General features: G+C 42.7%; 1 protein-coding gene across 2 annotated transcripts in view; it reads left to right on the plus strand.

Moving 5' to 3' along the window:
- Positions 1 to 15,781, plus strand: part of WTAP (WT1 associated protein) — a 94,900-nt gene extending 79,119 nt beyond the window's left edge. For both annotated transcript variants that reach the window (XR_011321928.1, XM_069769197.1), the window contains exons 7-8: positions 12,390 to 12,544; positions 14,602 to 15,781. Coding sequence is in view for 1 of the 2 variants with exons in the window: in XM_069769197.1 (XP_069625298.1) it covers positions 12,390 to 12,544; positions 14,602 to 15,173 (727 nt within the window). In the remaining variant the exon portion in view is untranslated. The remainder of the gene's footprint in view (positions 1 to 12,389; positions 12,545 to 14,601) is intronic.
- The last annotated feature ends 463 nt before the right edge of the window (positions 15,782 to 16,244 follow it).

Raw genomic sequence — 16,244 nt, forward strand, 5'->3', positions numbered from 1 at the left:
GCAGGTTGTAGGCTTGCCGGAAGAGGTGGGTCTTCTGTGTAATGGCTGTGTCTGACCGTACAGGGACATTGTCTGATCATATCACATCTCCTGGGCAGGGGAGGAAGCAAAAGACTATACAGACATTACAGCATGGGATCACAGCCGATTCATTCTGTGAGGTAAAACATTACTTTCCTGTATGTTTTCAAACACTCAAAGAAATGTTTTTCTTCACAAAAAGCAGCAGCTGTGGCCCTGTGCTGTCCTGTCTGTATGAGGACTTGCAAATTGAATGATATTTTTCAACTTCCTTAGTTTGGGGTGCATACGACTAATTGATTAACTTTTTATATTGGCATGGACATTTAAAGGGGTTGTCTTCTATCAGATAACTTTTTGCTACATTCACATGACAGTATTTTGGTCAGTATTTTGCTTCTTTACTTGTAAGACAACCAGGAGTGGGACAACTGAAAAAGTATAATAGAAACACGTCACCACTTCTGCATTTATCACCCACTCCTGGCTTTGGCTTATAAATACTGATGTAAAATACTGACCAAATACTGCCGTGTGAACGTGGCTTAGGCTACGTTCACATTAGCGTTTTGCGTGTTTGCATCGGGTTTGCGTCGGGCGACGCATGCGTCATGCGCCCCTATATTTAACATGGGGGGACGCATGCGTTTTTGTGTGATGCGTTGTGCGACGCATGCGTTTTTTTTTGCCGCAAGCGTCGGGCCAAGAAAACGCAACAAGTTGCATTTTTCTTGCGTCCAAATTTCGGCAAAAAATGACGCATGCGTCGCAAAACGCAGCGTTTTTGCGTGCGTTTTGGTGCGTTTTCATTTGCGTTGTGCGTTGTGTCGCCGACGCAGCGGCGCACAACGCAAATGTGAACGTAGCCTTAATGAGTACAGGTGGTTGTAAGAAACTGTTCTCCTGGGTTCTCCTTTTCTCTATGGCTCTCCCCCAGTCTTATTTTCCAACATTGGTGACGTCACATCAACATAACTGCTGCTAGTCACTGACCTCTCCAGTTCTGCCCGTGTAGACTGAGGAAGCTGCTCAGCACTGCTGCGCTCAGTGATTGGCTACAACCAAATAATGGAAACCAGGACAGAGACAAAGTACCTAGGAGGGTAAAGAAAGCACAGGTTGTTTTTCTTTTTTACAACCAATTTTAGGGTACGTGCACATGACAAATCAGTTGGGTTTCGATACAGTAAGGCTCCTGAAAGTGTTTAAGAAAATGATAAAAAGAATGAACATATGCACGGTATTGTCAAAATGACGCTGTTTATATGTTCATTGTGTTTGAGCTTATTTTAACTGATCAATGCTTTGAAAATCGTGAAGCCATTAAGTGACCTGACAATTTTTCCGACGGCTTTTACTTGGAAGCCACTCAAGAATTTAATCAAAAGGTTTAAAAAAAAGCCACTGGCGAAAACAGCAAAGAAATTCTCAAAAAGGCCCTTGAGGACAAAAGATACTGGTGTCGTACATATCAGGAGCTTTCTGAAAGGGCACAACTCCTTTTTAGTGGGCCCAAATTAAAAATTCTGTTATTGTGATGCAGGATAAATCCCATTCCACTTTCTTGGTATATAAAGTTACAGAAATGCCGAATATGTATGTTTGTGCTTTACTGATATTGTAAAATGGCACATTTAAAGGAGGAAAACATATTCTCTCACTTTTTTTTTCTTTTTGACGCTAGGAATTCGGAAAAAATCTGCCATTTGTCTTTACCACTTATTTTTTTATGCTGTTCAAATATTAACTTTATATGGTTTATAACGAAGGCATTTATACCGTATGTGTGTTTTGTCAACACCTTTTCAGAAGCCCTTTTTGTAGTTTTATTTTGTAGGGGGGTTTTTTTTTTTCATAAAAAAAAAAACCTGAGAACTCTTTTTTTTAAATTTTATTACACATGCCTGTTCCCATTGAGTGAAAGGTTTCTCCCTGCCTGTGTGTAGAGACCTGTCAGTCCAGGTCAGCGGCGACCTTTAAATTGTTTTTCTCTGAAGTGCCCAGTATTTCAGTGTTAAACAAATATGGCTGAAATCATGCAGCCAGTGTCTGCTACATATGTATTTGCTGTCAGATTTCCTTTAACCCCTTAGGCTATGTGCACACGTTGCAGATTGGTGTGCGGATTTTTCCACACTGTTTTTGTAAAATCCCCAGGTAAACAGCACTGCGGATTACCCGTGGATTTACCGCACTTTTTTGTGCGGATTCCAACTGCGGTTTTACACCTGCGGATTCCTATTGAGGAGCAGGTGTAAACCGCTGCGGAATCCGCACAAAGAATTGACATGCTGCGGAATAAACACTGCTGCGTTTCCGTGCATTTTTTTCCACAGCATGTGCACTGCGGATTTTGTTTTCCATACATTTACATGGTACTGTACAACGCATGGAAAACAGCTGCAAATCCGCAGCGTCAAATCCGCTGCGGATCCGCAACGTGTGCACATAGCCTTAGTGACCGAGCCAAATTTTTGAAATCTGACCAGTGTCACTTTATGGGGTAATCACTCTGGAACGTTTCAACAGATCTAATTGATTTTTAGGTTGTTTTTTTCGTGACACATTGTCGTTTATGTTAATAGTAAATTTGTATCGATATTTTCTGTTTATAAAAATATCAGAAATTTGTCCGAAAATTCTCAAAATTAGCAATTTTCAAACTTTACATGATTATCCATTTAAACCAGACAGTCATGCCACATAAAAGTCATTAAATAACATTTCCCTCATGTCTGCTTTATATCAGCATCATTTTTAAAATATCCTTTTATTTTGTTACTAGATGGTGGCCCGATTCTAACGCATCGGGTATTCTAGAATATGCATGTCCCCGTAGTATATTGCACAGCCACGTAGTATATTGCCCAGCACAGAGCCACGTAGTATAGAGACTTTAAAAAACAAATAAACATATACTCACCTTCCGAAGGCCCTTGAAGTCCTGCTATACTCACCATCTGCCGCCTTTGCCACTCCTCGCCACGCTCCCGGGATCGCTCCATTGCAAGCGGCAGCTTGCGGTCCCAGGGCTGGTGTGAGCAGGACCTATGATGACATCGCGGTCACATGACCGTGATGTCACGGCAGGTCCTTGTCGCACACCAGCCCTGGGACGGGACCTCACCGGAAGCTGCCGCTTGCAATGGAGCGGTCCTGGGAGCGTGGCGAGGAGCGGGAAAGACGGCGGAGGGTGAGTATAGCAGGGTTTTTTTTATTATTATTATCAACATGACATATTTTTACTATTGATGCCGCATAGGCAGCATCAATAGTAAATAGTTGGGGACACACAGGGTTAATAGCAGCGGTAATGGAGCGCGTTACACCGCGGGTCGTTACCGCTGCCATTAACCCTGTGTGAGTGGAGGGGATTACGGAGCGGGTGACGGGCAGTGAGTGCAGGGGAGTAGGGGAGGGACTAATCGGACTGTGGCCGCCGCTGATTGGTCGCGGCAGCCATGACAGGCAGCTGCCGAGACCAATCGGCGAATGAATAACTGTGACAGAAGGACAGACAGACGGAAGTACTCCTTAGACAATTATGTATATAGATGCTGTTAGAAGGTTTATAATTGTAGCAGTAATTTTTCATTTTTTTCAATGAAATTTACAAAGCTTACTTTTTTTAGGGACCGATTAAGTTTTGATGTGACTTTGGTGGACCTAGATGTTGTAAAATCCCCAAAAGTGAGATAATTCTAAAAACCGCACCCTTCAACGTATTCAAAAGTGCAGTCAGGTAGTTTATTAACCATTCAGCTGCTTTTCAGGAATTTATACAAAGTGGCATAACAGGAAGGAAAATTTTTATTTCTATCACCTAAATGTCGCTAACTTCTGAACAGGTCACTATAGGCCATTATTTATGCAGAAATTGCCATGGCTAACATCAGGACCACACCATCATGATCTCAGGGTGTCAATAGGGTTAAAGAGGGAGCACCCACACTGTTAACCATTCAGATGCTGTAGTCACTATTGACAGTAGCATCTAAGGGGTTAAAAAGCAATGGTTGGTGCCAACACCAATCGAGGCTGATGCAGCAAGGTGTGGGCTATAGTGTACAGTCAAGGGCTGATGCATTTCTACCTGGCAGGGGATGCCATTGTCTTGATATGTGAGGTCAGTAAAAACACTTGGTGGTCACTATGGGGTTAAGTCCCACTAAGGGATTAACACGCAGCTCTCCCTCCAGATGTGGAGCGTGAAGCTCATGCTGATTGGCTACAGACATTGTCGCGCAAGCCTCGAGGGGAGCCATTGCTGACACCGGTGGGACGGATCCCTCAGTAGAGGGGTGTGTAAGAACATGTTTGTTTTTACTGGGGGGTGGGGGGGAACGTAAGGATGGAACAAGACATCTGATTGCAGCTATCAATGTATCATTTTATTCAGCTTCCTATGACCTGCATGCCCATATAGGCAGCTTAGGAGGGGTGATCCCGCCAATACATTCCCTTTAAGCCCCTGGCTGCCATAGTGTGTATCTAACCACTGAGATGCTGAGGTCACTATTGACTGCACTTTCTAATGGCTTAATGCAGTAGTGCATGTTTTCCCTGTGATTGCTCTCTCTAATATAGCGGGGCTCTGCGCCCCTACTGGCATGTGGAAAAGCGTTAAATATGGTTTTACAGCTACGTCGTGGTATTGTGCAAAAATTGATGTATGAGCATAATGTTAAACACAAGCGGAGTATAAAAACTTGTAATATTGTGTTTTTGATTAACCATAATCTGGTTTGTTTGGGATGTTATCGATTTCCCAAGAGATATGGCTGTACATAATTATGCTGTAATGGATTATGTTGATGGGTGTTTAAAATGAGAAATGTCCCCAAAACAAAAGGTAAATGAGGTCAGGATTATGGAGACACTAAAGGAATGCATAGCGGTACGAGTCAAAAATCCCCAAGTAGTCCAAAAAATGGAGTTGGGCAGGAATCACAGCAGCATGTGGCATCAGATGTGATATGCTAATGACCCTTGGCTCTGCTGTGAGGAGCCGAGCGTCAGGCTACTGTGCAGCAACTCTTTCATGTGATAGGATCGGGGCAGAGATCTCCTCCATTACCTGACTTGCCGTATATCGAACTGCACTGGGATGACATCCGAGTGCAGTCCGAATGTTTCACTTGCACCCTTGCATGTATGAGTGTGTGAGCCGAGTTTTGCTGCAAATTGCAGCATGCTGTCATTGCTAACTTATGACGTATTGGCATGAGAAAATAATCACAGATCAGAGGTACCCCATAGAATAACATTGGGCAGAGTGATGTGTGATTTTTTATTGCCTAGCGCTTGGCCATGCTATATGGTAGTGTGACTGTGACCTTAAAATAAAAGTGAAGAGAGCAGGTGAGAAAGAGGTTAAATCCTCTGGTTTCTATGCCATTGTGTATCTCTGGTATTGGGGAGGTGGTAATCTCCAAAGAAAGTGATATTGACCTAAGCTTCTATCCAAGGCTATGTGCACACGTTGCGGACTGGCCCTACGATCCGCAGAAGTTTTCCATGCAGTGTACAGTACCATGTAAACCTATGGAAAACCAAATCCGCAGTGCACATGCTGCGGAAAATTCCTAGCAGAAACGCAGCGGTTTGTTTTCCTCAGCATGTCAATTCTTTGTGCGGAATCCGCAGCGTATTTACACCTGCTCCATAATAGGAATCCGCAGGTGAAATCCACGGAAATCCGCAGGTAAAACACAGGTCATTTTACCTTCAGATTCTGCAGAATCCGTGCTGATAAATCCGCAACGTGTACACATACCCTCATGCTCAGATAAGTTGTTAACCAAGATAGCTCATGTGCTAACAAAGTGTCTTCGGCGTGCTTAAATAATATCCTGTCGCTCCAGTCTCGTGGCTGTTCGACAGCCGCAGCACATGCAGGGATTATCTGTCTGTTAGGCAATCCCTGTATGTGTTACGGCTGTCGTACAGCTGCAGACTTGCAGGGACTCCAGCATATTATTCAAGCACACCGAAGACACTGTTGGCACATGAGCATGCTCTGAATACACCTTATCTGAGAACGTTCGCTCATCACTACGAAGGGCCTAAAAGCAAACAGAACTTACTTGTTCTACCCGACTCAAAATGATCACAGAACAGCTCTTCACGTTACGCAGCAGGGAGCCGGCTGTCAATCAGCATGATGACGACAGACGCCCCATCAACAGAGCAGTCCAGAAGAGAAGCAGCTGCTCTGTCGATGTGACGTCAGCGGAAGCTGCAGAAGCCGTCTCTAACTGCTCTGAGCTGGCAGTAATCGGCAACAGGCAGGTAGTTAAACTACTTTCCTGCAAGTTCTTGGGCCCATAGAATAAAATGGTCCCGGATAACACCTTAATTAATAATAGTAAATAAAAATAGTAATTTTCCAACTAAGGCTACGTTCACATTTGCGTTGTTGGGCGCAGCATCGGCGACGCAACCAACAACGCATGTGCACAACGCAGTGTTTTGCGACGCATGCGTTGTCATAAGAAAGCACAGAGCAGGAATTTCGGCGCAGGGAAAACGCTACAAGTAGCGTCCTCTGCGCCCTGTCTGCGTCTATGAAGCATGCGTCGTAAAACGCAGTACAGCGCATAACCGCCGCATGTCCATGCGCCCCCCCATGTTAAAGATAGGGGCGCATGACGTATGCGTCGCCGATGCTGCGCCCAACAACGCAAATGTGAACGTAGCCTAACTGTTAAATACATGAATCGAGGGGACCAGATTTTCATGAACATTTAATACATTTATCTAAATTTAATGCTATTCTGGTTAAGAGTTTTTTCCACGAAAAATATATATTTTTTAACCCTAAGAATCGCCATTGTTAAAAATAACACTCATATTTACTCATCCAGTGTTTCCTTTCCGCCGCTAAGGGCAGCACAGTGGCTCAGTGGTTAGCACTGTTGCTAACTTGCTAAATCCCACCAAGGACAACATCTGCAAGGAGTCTGTGTATGTTCTCCCCGTGTTTGCGTGGGTTTCCTCCGGGTTCTCCGGTTTCCTCCCACATTCCAAAGACATACTGATAGGGAATCTAGATTGTGAGCCCCAATGGAGGCAGCAATGATATTCTATGTAAAGTGCTGCGAAATATGATAGCGCTATATAAGCAATGCATAAAAATACATCCGCAGGCTGCAATAGTGGACTAGTAGCTGCAGCGCTCCAGCAATCACTCTGCTCAGGTATTGCCGTGATGAGAGCAGCATAGTGTGTGTGACCTGACAGCGATCATTGGGGTCCCAGTAGTAGGGCACAGCAGTCTAGCCGCTAACACCTATCTGGTGGGGGGTAATTTGTTTAGCCTGAGCTACCCCTTTCATTTTCTCTTTGCTAGATTAGTTGTAGAGTTCTCACACGCCCAAACTCTTGCAATTGAACCATTTATGAACATTATAAAAAAAATGTAAGGAATTGTTTTATGAATATTTAGTATTCTACATGAGGGGTGAATTCGCATGCTGAAGCTTTAGTTTATGAAATGGCATGTGCTTGCATCCCTAGCTAGCCAACTCGGATGAATGCAAATGTCAGTTACTGAAAATGTAGCAACCAAATCTTCAGCATGAGAATCCACCCTGATTCTTCACACTTGTTGTTATGGAGGTCTGTACTAACTAAATTACTGCATTTTCCAAATTTGATAAAGTTTTAACTTTACAGACACTAGATCATACCAAAGGTTTTTGTTTTTTTTTTATTACTGTGATTTTACTGTCTTTCAAATGTTTTATGCATTTTTATTTAAAGGGGATCTGTCAAGAGGTTTTTGCCACCTAATCTGAGCGCAACATGATTTAGGGGCAGAGACCCTGATTCCAGCTATGTCACTTGCTGTATGTTTTGATAAAATCTGATGAGGGAGAACAGCGCGAAATGTTGCATCACTCCATTCTTAAAGAGTAAATGGAAAAAACATTTAAGGTATTTTATGTAATTTAAACACAAAGGACTTGGCATAATTTTATTTAAAGGGATATACGGTATTCTGCAGATTTTTAAGAATATTGAAAAGAAACATTGGGTGTTTTTGATACAATTTACTTTTTTTTTTAAATTCCTGGATTCTACCATACTGGAAATAAATGCTTAGTTGACCATTTTTGAATGTCCCAAAATGCTGATTAAGATAAAAACAGACAAAGGATAGTACTCTTGACAGTAAATGTTGTCGGCGATCAGTAGCTGCTGATGGGCTGCAGCGCTCCCGTGACGTGATTTCTGGTGGACACAGTGCGCAGAGTGGGGGAGGACAGGTTTGCTTCCTTTAATTATTCTACACATTCAAAAGTGGTTTTCACAGCCATTTCCAACTATAAATGAAATGTTTGACAGCTTTCTAATTGTTGTTTTTCATTTCCTTAATATTTTCCTGGTGTTTGCTGTCGGTAATGGGGAACTCTTGGTTACATTTCAAGTAAACCCATTGCACAGCTAGTCCTGCTCTCTTACTAATGTTAGACGGCATTTACCCAGGTGAAGAAATCTTCTGTGAATGAAGAACTTGAAAACAATCTGATGGTTTTCTCCGGTTGCTGCTTGAGCTGTTCTATCAGATGCATAAATGGAGAATTTTGCCTTACCACCCTCCCCCACACCCAGGATGCCTCTGACCTGTGTGAGACTGAAGGAGGCCTAAAAGAGACTCTTAAGGTACCGTCACACATAACGATTTCGTTAACGATATCGTTACTTTTTTGTGACGTAGCAACGATATCGTTAACGAAATCGTTATGCATGACAGCGACCAACGATCAGGCCCCTGCTGGGAGATCGTTGGTCGTTGGGGAATGATCAGGACCTTTATTTGGTTGCTGATCACCCGCTGTCATCGCTGAATCGGCATGTGTGACGCCGATCCAGCGATGTGTTCACTGGTAACCAAGGTAAACATCCGGTTACTAAGCGCAGGGCCGCGCTTAGTAACCCGATGTTTACCCTGGTTACCGTTGTAAAAGTTTAAAAAAAACAAACAGTACATACTTGCATTCCGGTGTCAGCTTCCCTGCACTGTCAGCGCCGGCCGGCCGTAAAGCAGAGCACAGCGGTGACGTCACCGCTCTGCTTTACGGCCGGCGCTTACACAGTGCAGGGAAGCTGACGCCGGGGGACGTGACAGACACCGGAATGTAAGTATGTAGTGTTTGTTTTTTTTAAAGGGCCGCGCTTAGTAACCCGATGTTTACCCTGGTTACCCGGGGACTTCGGCATCGTTGGTCGCTGGAGAGCTGTCTGTGTGACAGCTCTCCAGCTACCACACAACGACTAAACAGCGACACTGCAGCGATCGGCATCGTTGTCTATATTGCTGCAGCGTCGCTAAATGTGACGGTACCTTTAGGGTATGTGCACGCAATGCAGATTTAGTGCAGAACTGCACTGTGATTACAGTACAATGTAAATCAATGTGAAAAAAAAAAAGCTGTGCACATGGTGCAGAAAAATCTGCGCAGAAACGCAGATTTCAAAGTGCACATCGCTTCTTTTGTGCAGTTCTGCAGCGTTTCTGCGCAGATTTTTCTGCACCATGTGCACAGCTTTTTTTTTTCCACATTGATTTACATTGTACTGCACAGAAACTGCACAGAAAGGATGCGTTTTTTTTAATTATTTTTTTCATGGCAACATTTAAGCAGCCCAAAATTATGATAAAGCAGTAATTTTCTTGGCCAGTTGCTTGTCAATCCGCCTTTGATCTTTTGAAAGTGTTTTTCACACTTCTATGTTTTCGCACACTTGAATACGTGTGGAATAATAAGCACGGCTGGTACTGTCTTTCCCTGTCGCTTCAGTTTATGGGGCCGATTCCTGAACATTAGAGTAATATTTCTGGTGTAATTAATAACCTGACATTTGGGAATCTGGCTGTCAGGTGCTGCACTGTCCTGCCCATGCTCTGCGCAGATTAAAGTTGCAAATCCTTTGCATAACTTTGTGCTGTGTAAAATTGTTGCTACTTTTCAATTATTTCTGGTCAAAAAACTTAAATGATCCCCGACCCCTGTTTCTGTCTGCAGCAGTGAAGTTGTCACTACAGTACACCCTACCAATGTCGCCAATCCCTGAGCGCCATCTACATCGGCCAGGCTTAGTGATTGGCTGCAGTGCTTATCTATACTCACAATGTGAACAGACCGGAGCATGGACCGAGCGCCTGCGCTGGTCGGGGAAGGAAAGTACTCGCTGTATTTATTCTGGTTTTACTTTTATTACAAATATTTAGACTCTTGTTCTAAAGAAAGTTTAAAAACCCTTAAAGGAAAATCTTTCAACAGGTTTTTGTGGTCTAATTGTAGGCAGTATAATGTACAAATGGCGACCATGGTTTGTGATGTCATACTGGGCTGCTTACTGTAGTTTTGGTAAAATCATACTTGTATCAGCAGCGGATTATCTATGGATGACTATTAAACCTGCTCATGTAGTCCTACATATTCATGAGCTCTGTATAACCTCTCCCCCACTGTGACAGCTTTCTGTGTACACTATGCATAGGCAGAAATCTGCCAATCTGTGCTGTGGGCGAGGCTGTACAGAGCTCCGTATTTAGAGAACTGGTACATCTGCAGTAGGTAAAACATGCAGTCCAATAAGCGATACATCGCTGGAATCAATTGTCTCTGCCCTGTATCATGCTGCTCTCAGATGGGGTAACAAAACACGGTGCCCGATCCCCTTTAAACACTTGGATTCTTCTGTAAAAAAAACTTTAAGTTGCAATTGTTTTGTGCAAATTACGGCTGTGCAACCATTTTCCAACTATTGGCATTTTCACATTAGCTTTGCTTGGCTTCGCCAAAATGGGTTGAATTGGGGTGTGACAATTGATTTAAAAGAGCTTCTGGCACATTGGCCACCAGGGTGTTAGGGGAATTTGGCTGCAGGATTTCACCCCTCAAGCTATATACGATGCACATGCTGCGTTTGGCTTTGAGAAAGCTACAAGGCCTTTACATGGCTAGTGCGCCACTCCGTTATTGAGACTTCAGCATTTACCAGGATAAGCAATAGTGGTGAGCGAACGTGCTCGGCTGACATGTGCTGAGTGTCTTCGGCGTGCTCTCATGTCCAAGTACCGCTGCCTGTATGTCTTCTGGCTGTTTGACAGCTGCAACACATGAAAGGGATTGCTTCTTAGTTAGGCAATCCCTGCATGTGTTGCGGCTGTTGAAAAGCCGTAAGGTATGCATGCACGGAGACTTGGACATGTTTTTCAGTCCTTTGATTTGGTTAGCACCTGAGCATGCCCTGATAACATCCAAGCACGCTCGTTCATCACTAATAAGCAAATAAGGTTGAAGTGCTTTTGGCAAGTGGAAGCTCTTCCCAAGCCTCCGTCACTCAGGCAGAAGCTCCTTTGCTGGAAGTCAGACAGAATAGAGGTTGTCAGTAGTGATGAGTGAGTGTGCTCGTTACTCAAGTTTTCCAAGCATGCTCGGGTGTTCTCCGAGTATCTTGGGCGTGCTCGTAGATGGTTTTTGTCTCTGCAGCTGCATAATTTGCGACTCTTAGACAACCCGAACACAAGCAGGGATTGCCTGTCTATTAGGGAACCCCCACATGTGTTCAGGCTGTCTAACAGCCGCAGGGACTCAAACATAATCTCCGAGCACACCCAAGATACTTTGAGACCACCCGAGCATGCTTGGAAAACTCGAGTAACGAGCACACTCGCTCATCACTAGTGGTCAGTAAAGCAGAAGGCGGCAGCGAAGGGCGGGGAGAAGAGCCAGAGTGGCCCGCTTAGTAAAGAGCTTCCACACCCAAATAGCACTTCAGCCTTATTTACATATCCATTCAAATGCTGAACCCTCAGGGACGGACTGCCTAGGTGAAGGGATTTCTGGATTTGTCTTTTAAAGAGCGATAGATTCCATTTTACGTGTTTATATACCCAGGTATTTACAGAGAAACTGTAGATATTGAATAATAAAATTAAAAAATTTTTTGGATTGGATGGCGGAAGATCAGTGTTGCCTAAACAACAATAAAGCGGGTTGCTAATATTTTATTATGGTAATGATGTGGCATTTATCTCCTTGGCCTTCTCTATTCTCCATCACAAGGAATGTTTTGTCGTTAACTGCACATTTCCACTTTATTACTTCCATGCTTGTACACATGTGACCAGTTGGTTCTTTTAGTTGGGAGGTGCCAGTGCGACCCATTTGTTTTTCTAATGTGCCAGTAAACAAGAAGACCTCCAAACTCTAGTGAAGCACTTGGGTAATTATAAGCAGCAAACGTTCTCCCAGGTTTTCGTATTGTTGGGGCGAATCTTGACTCGTTTTAAAATCTCATTTGTAATGTTAATATATTCTTTTGATGAAATAAAACCCTTTTTGCATTTTCAGCCAAACAGGCAAAAAACTAATGGCGAAGTGTCGAATGCTTATCCAGGAGAATCAAGAGCTGGGAAGACAGCTGTCCCAGGGTCGTATTGCTCAGCTGGAGGCAGAGCTGGCTTTGCAGAAGAAGTATAGTGAGGAACTTAAGAGCAGTCAGGATGGTAAGGGTTTGGCCACAAGTAGGGGATATATAACTAATATTTTATCTGTTTAACTCTGCTGATATGAAAAAATAAATACCTGGGAACTGCCTTAGGCTGCATTTGCACTGCAAGAAAATCATGAACAAGCATTGATAAACTCAAGTTTCACGATTTTCTTGGTATTATCTCCTGGGCAATGCTAAGGAAATCCAGAAAACATGATCTGTTGGCGAGTTGTGATTATAGTTGGGGAACCATGATCCATAGTCTTGGGGGCCTAACGGTCTACACCAAAAATAAATCTAACTACAGATTTGCTATAATCAACGGGCTAATTCCCTGCCAGAGTCAGTGGGGGGGGCGATAAAACACAGTGCACATTGTGATCAGTGTGTTACCATGTAATGTACAGACATGCTCCAAGTGTCCTTCACATAGAAATGCCCTTTGTAGCTGCTCTCACTGGCTGCACATTAAGGGGATGTGACCACGTGGAGGAAAATTTCTGCATCTCTTAGCAGGAAAACTGCAGCTGCAAAAACGCACGTTTTTGCTGCTTTTTTGTGTGTTTTTGATTGGTTTCAGTGAAGTCAATGAGAAAAAAGCACAGAGAATTGATATGCTGCACATTATTTTCTGCACCAAATCTGCAAGTCAAAAATGCTCAACATGTGCATGACACGTCAGGTTTCTCATTCACTTTGCTGGCATCAGGGTTTATCATAACGACAAATGCACCAAATCTGCAACATGTTCATACAGCCTAAAGGTTTCAAATGACTCTTTAGAGGGTACTTTAAGGCATGGTCTGGTGCCATTTTCGAAGGTACGGTAATTGGTCACTTTTATATTTCTTTGATAGCTAACTTGTCTATTCCCACCAAATATTGTTCTGGTTTCTCGTCTTATATACTTTTACACCACTCCTGTATCTGTTATTGAGGTTGGTCATTAGTGTATTGATGTCTTATCCTTATCAATATCTGATCAGTGGGGATGTGACACCCTCAGCCCCATGTCAATCAGCTGTTCCCAGCGCTGTCTGGACGTTCTGAGATGCTGCTGAAACACAGCGTTCCGTCCTTTCTATAGTGGCCATGGCCGGATACTGCAGATCTTTCCTTTTATTGGGAAGAATTTGCCGTACCTGGCCATTAAAGCTTTGACGCAGCTGCTGTGTTCTGGCAGCAACATCCAAAACCTCCTGACCAGCATCGGTAACAAGTAAGCAGGGGGCCATAATCGTGATTCATGGCCTGTTCTATGGATTAGGCCATCTCCAAAACAATAGTGGCTAACCACTTGAAGCTTGTACTAGTTTTTATGTAAGTGGAACAATTTTGTTATGTTTACGAGTGCAAGGCTGTGCATGGATTTCCAATGCTTGGTATGCCTGTAATAACTTTCTTCTGGTAGTTATTAGCCTCAGCAAAAGATTGACTAGGCCAGTGAGACAGCTGAGGGTAAGATATTGGGTGAAAAGTGCAGAGACCAGTTATTCTTTTTTGTCTACGTCGTGTTCTCAGTAGCTTTTATAGCACCCTGCATGGCCATAGTTTGTCTGGTCTGTGCATGCGCTAAAGTAAAGGCAGAGGACCAGCAGGAAGCCATAATTCATATATTATATATATTAGTGCTGTTTGGTGTTTGTCATTCTCATCTCTGTTCCAGGTACTCAAAACAGGTCATGTATTCCGGATTTTTTTTTTTAAAATATTGCACAGTTGATTTAATTGTTGATGTCTGTGAAATTTCCACAGTTGCTCTTTATATGTATCTTTAAATTATAATCTAATGGGGTAGAAACACTGCAATTAGAAAAGTTAATTGGACCACTGAGAGTATAGTGAAAAATTACGAATGTAAACTGTTTTCACATAACTATGTATTGGAAAGAATAGTCTACATAGGGACTATAATAATTTTTGGGTTGAGAGCACCCCTCCAATGGTTGCTTATATAATGCTTATTTTTACTTTGAGCAAAATATAACAATCAGGAATCAGTAGGGTCTTTGATGTTTCCATGATACTTTTATGTTCAATTTGTCTTGTGTTGGTTATTTCATTCAACAGAGTTAAACGATTTCATCATTCAGTTGGATGAGGAGGTGGAAGGCATGCAAAGTACTATCCTAGTTCTTCAACAGCAACTCAAAGAATCCCGCCAACAACTCTCTACACTTCAGCAACAGTCTCAAGCTTCTGCTAACAGGACCCCAGCAGATACCAAAGATGATGGAGAGGCCCTAAGCAAAGACTGCAGTCGTGTGGTCAATGGACCAAGCAACGGTGGTTCTGCCCATCAGAGAAGCCACAGCTCTGCAGCGCTTTATAGGGAGGGTAGTAGTGCAGATGAAGACTTCCCTGGGTCACCTGTAAATGAGGGCAAGCTGTCCAACCACTCAGAGGAGAGAACTGGTAGGGGGGGGTCCAGCTACCTAAACCAGCTTAGTACTGGGTACGAAAGTGTAGACTCTCCTACTGGAAGTGAGAACTCTCTCACTCACCACTCCAATGATACAGACTCCAATCACGACTCTCAGGAGGAGAAACCCAGGAGTGTGAAAGGCAACAGAACTGTGAGCTCCCGCCACATTCAGAACGGCTTGGACTCTGGAGCAAATGTACAGGGATCAGTTTTGTAAAAGAAATAAAGTGTTAATTTTTGTTTTCTATAAATCCCAAGTCATATAATTTCACAGTTCAAACTGTCCAAGAATAGTGTATATTTTGTCATAACTTTGCCTTTCCAGGTTTTGTTTTTCTTTGTTTAATACAGTACCTCTGCCAACTTGGTTATTTGCATTGAGAGTTGCAAATTAAAATTTGACATTTATGTGGACAGTTATTTTTATGTAAGATAATTATACATTGGAAAAAATAACTTTGTAAAATCTTCACATTAATGATGTCTGTACAATTGCTAATATCTTAAACCTTTGCCGTGTAGTGGGATATCTAGTCTTTTCCTTACCATGTTTTCATAGTACTGTGTGGGTATGACTGCCAAATTATGCCCAGTAACATAGATTTATCACAAAAAGTTCTTTGGTAGTTTTTGTTGAAATCCATCTTATTTTCTCCTTCTGCAAAACTGTACATACAACTTTTCCTCCTTTTAGATGGCTGAATGTTTGACACTAGTTATTCAGTTACCAGATCGTTGTACCTTGTTTATGCATATGATCCTGTGACTCCGATATTACCTTGCCTGTTCTGACCAAACCAAAATAAAGATTTTTAATATGAATAATGTCACTTTATACACCTTTTGTTTTGAATGTTTGCCATGTAAAGCAACATGAAATGAGTACTGGCATTATGTTTCTAAAGTTCAAGCATGTAGGACAGCACCAGTCCTCGAGGCCCACCAACAAATCATGTTTTTGGGATTTACTTAGTATTGCGCAAGTGTTGCAACGCAAAGTAAATCCAGAAATCCTGATTTGTTGGTGGACCTTAAGAAAAGAAGTTTCAGAAACACTGAAGGAGGAATAAAGTATCCGTAACACAATATATGTATATATTTAAGATATGGCAGAATATAAGCTGCCATACACATTAGTTGACTAATATAAGATGAACCTCGTCCTCCAAGCCGCATAAGTGGGCATTGCAGGACTTGTCTTAATAGTTCATTCAACATCTTTACATCTATCTGTTGCTGCATTCCCAAATAATTAGCAATCTCATATGCAAAAGAGGTTTTAGGCACT

This window comes from Ranitomeya imitator, chromosome 5 (assembly GCF_032444005.1).
Source record: "Ranitomeya imitator isolate aRanImi1 chromosome 5, aRanImi1.pri, whole genome shotgun sequence".
Taxonomy (NCBI): domain Eukaryota; kingdom Metazoa; phylum Chordata; class Amphibia; order Anura; family Dendrobatidae; genus Ranitomeya; species Ranitomeya imitator.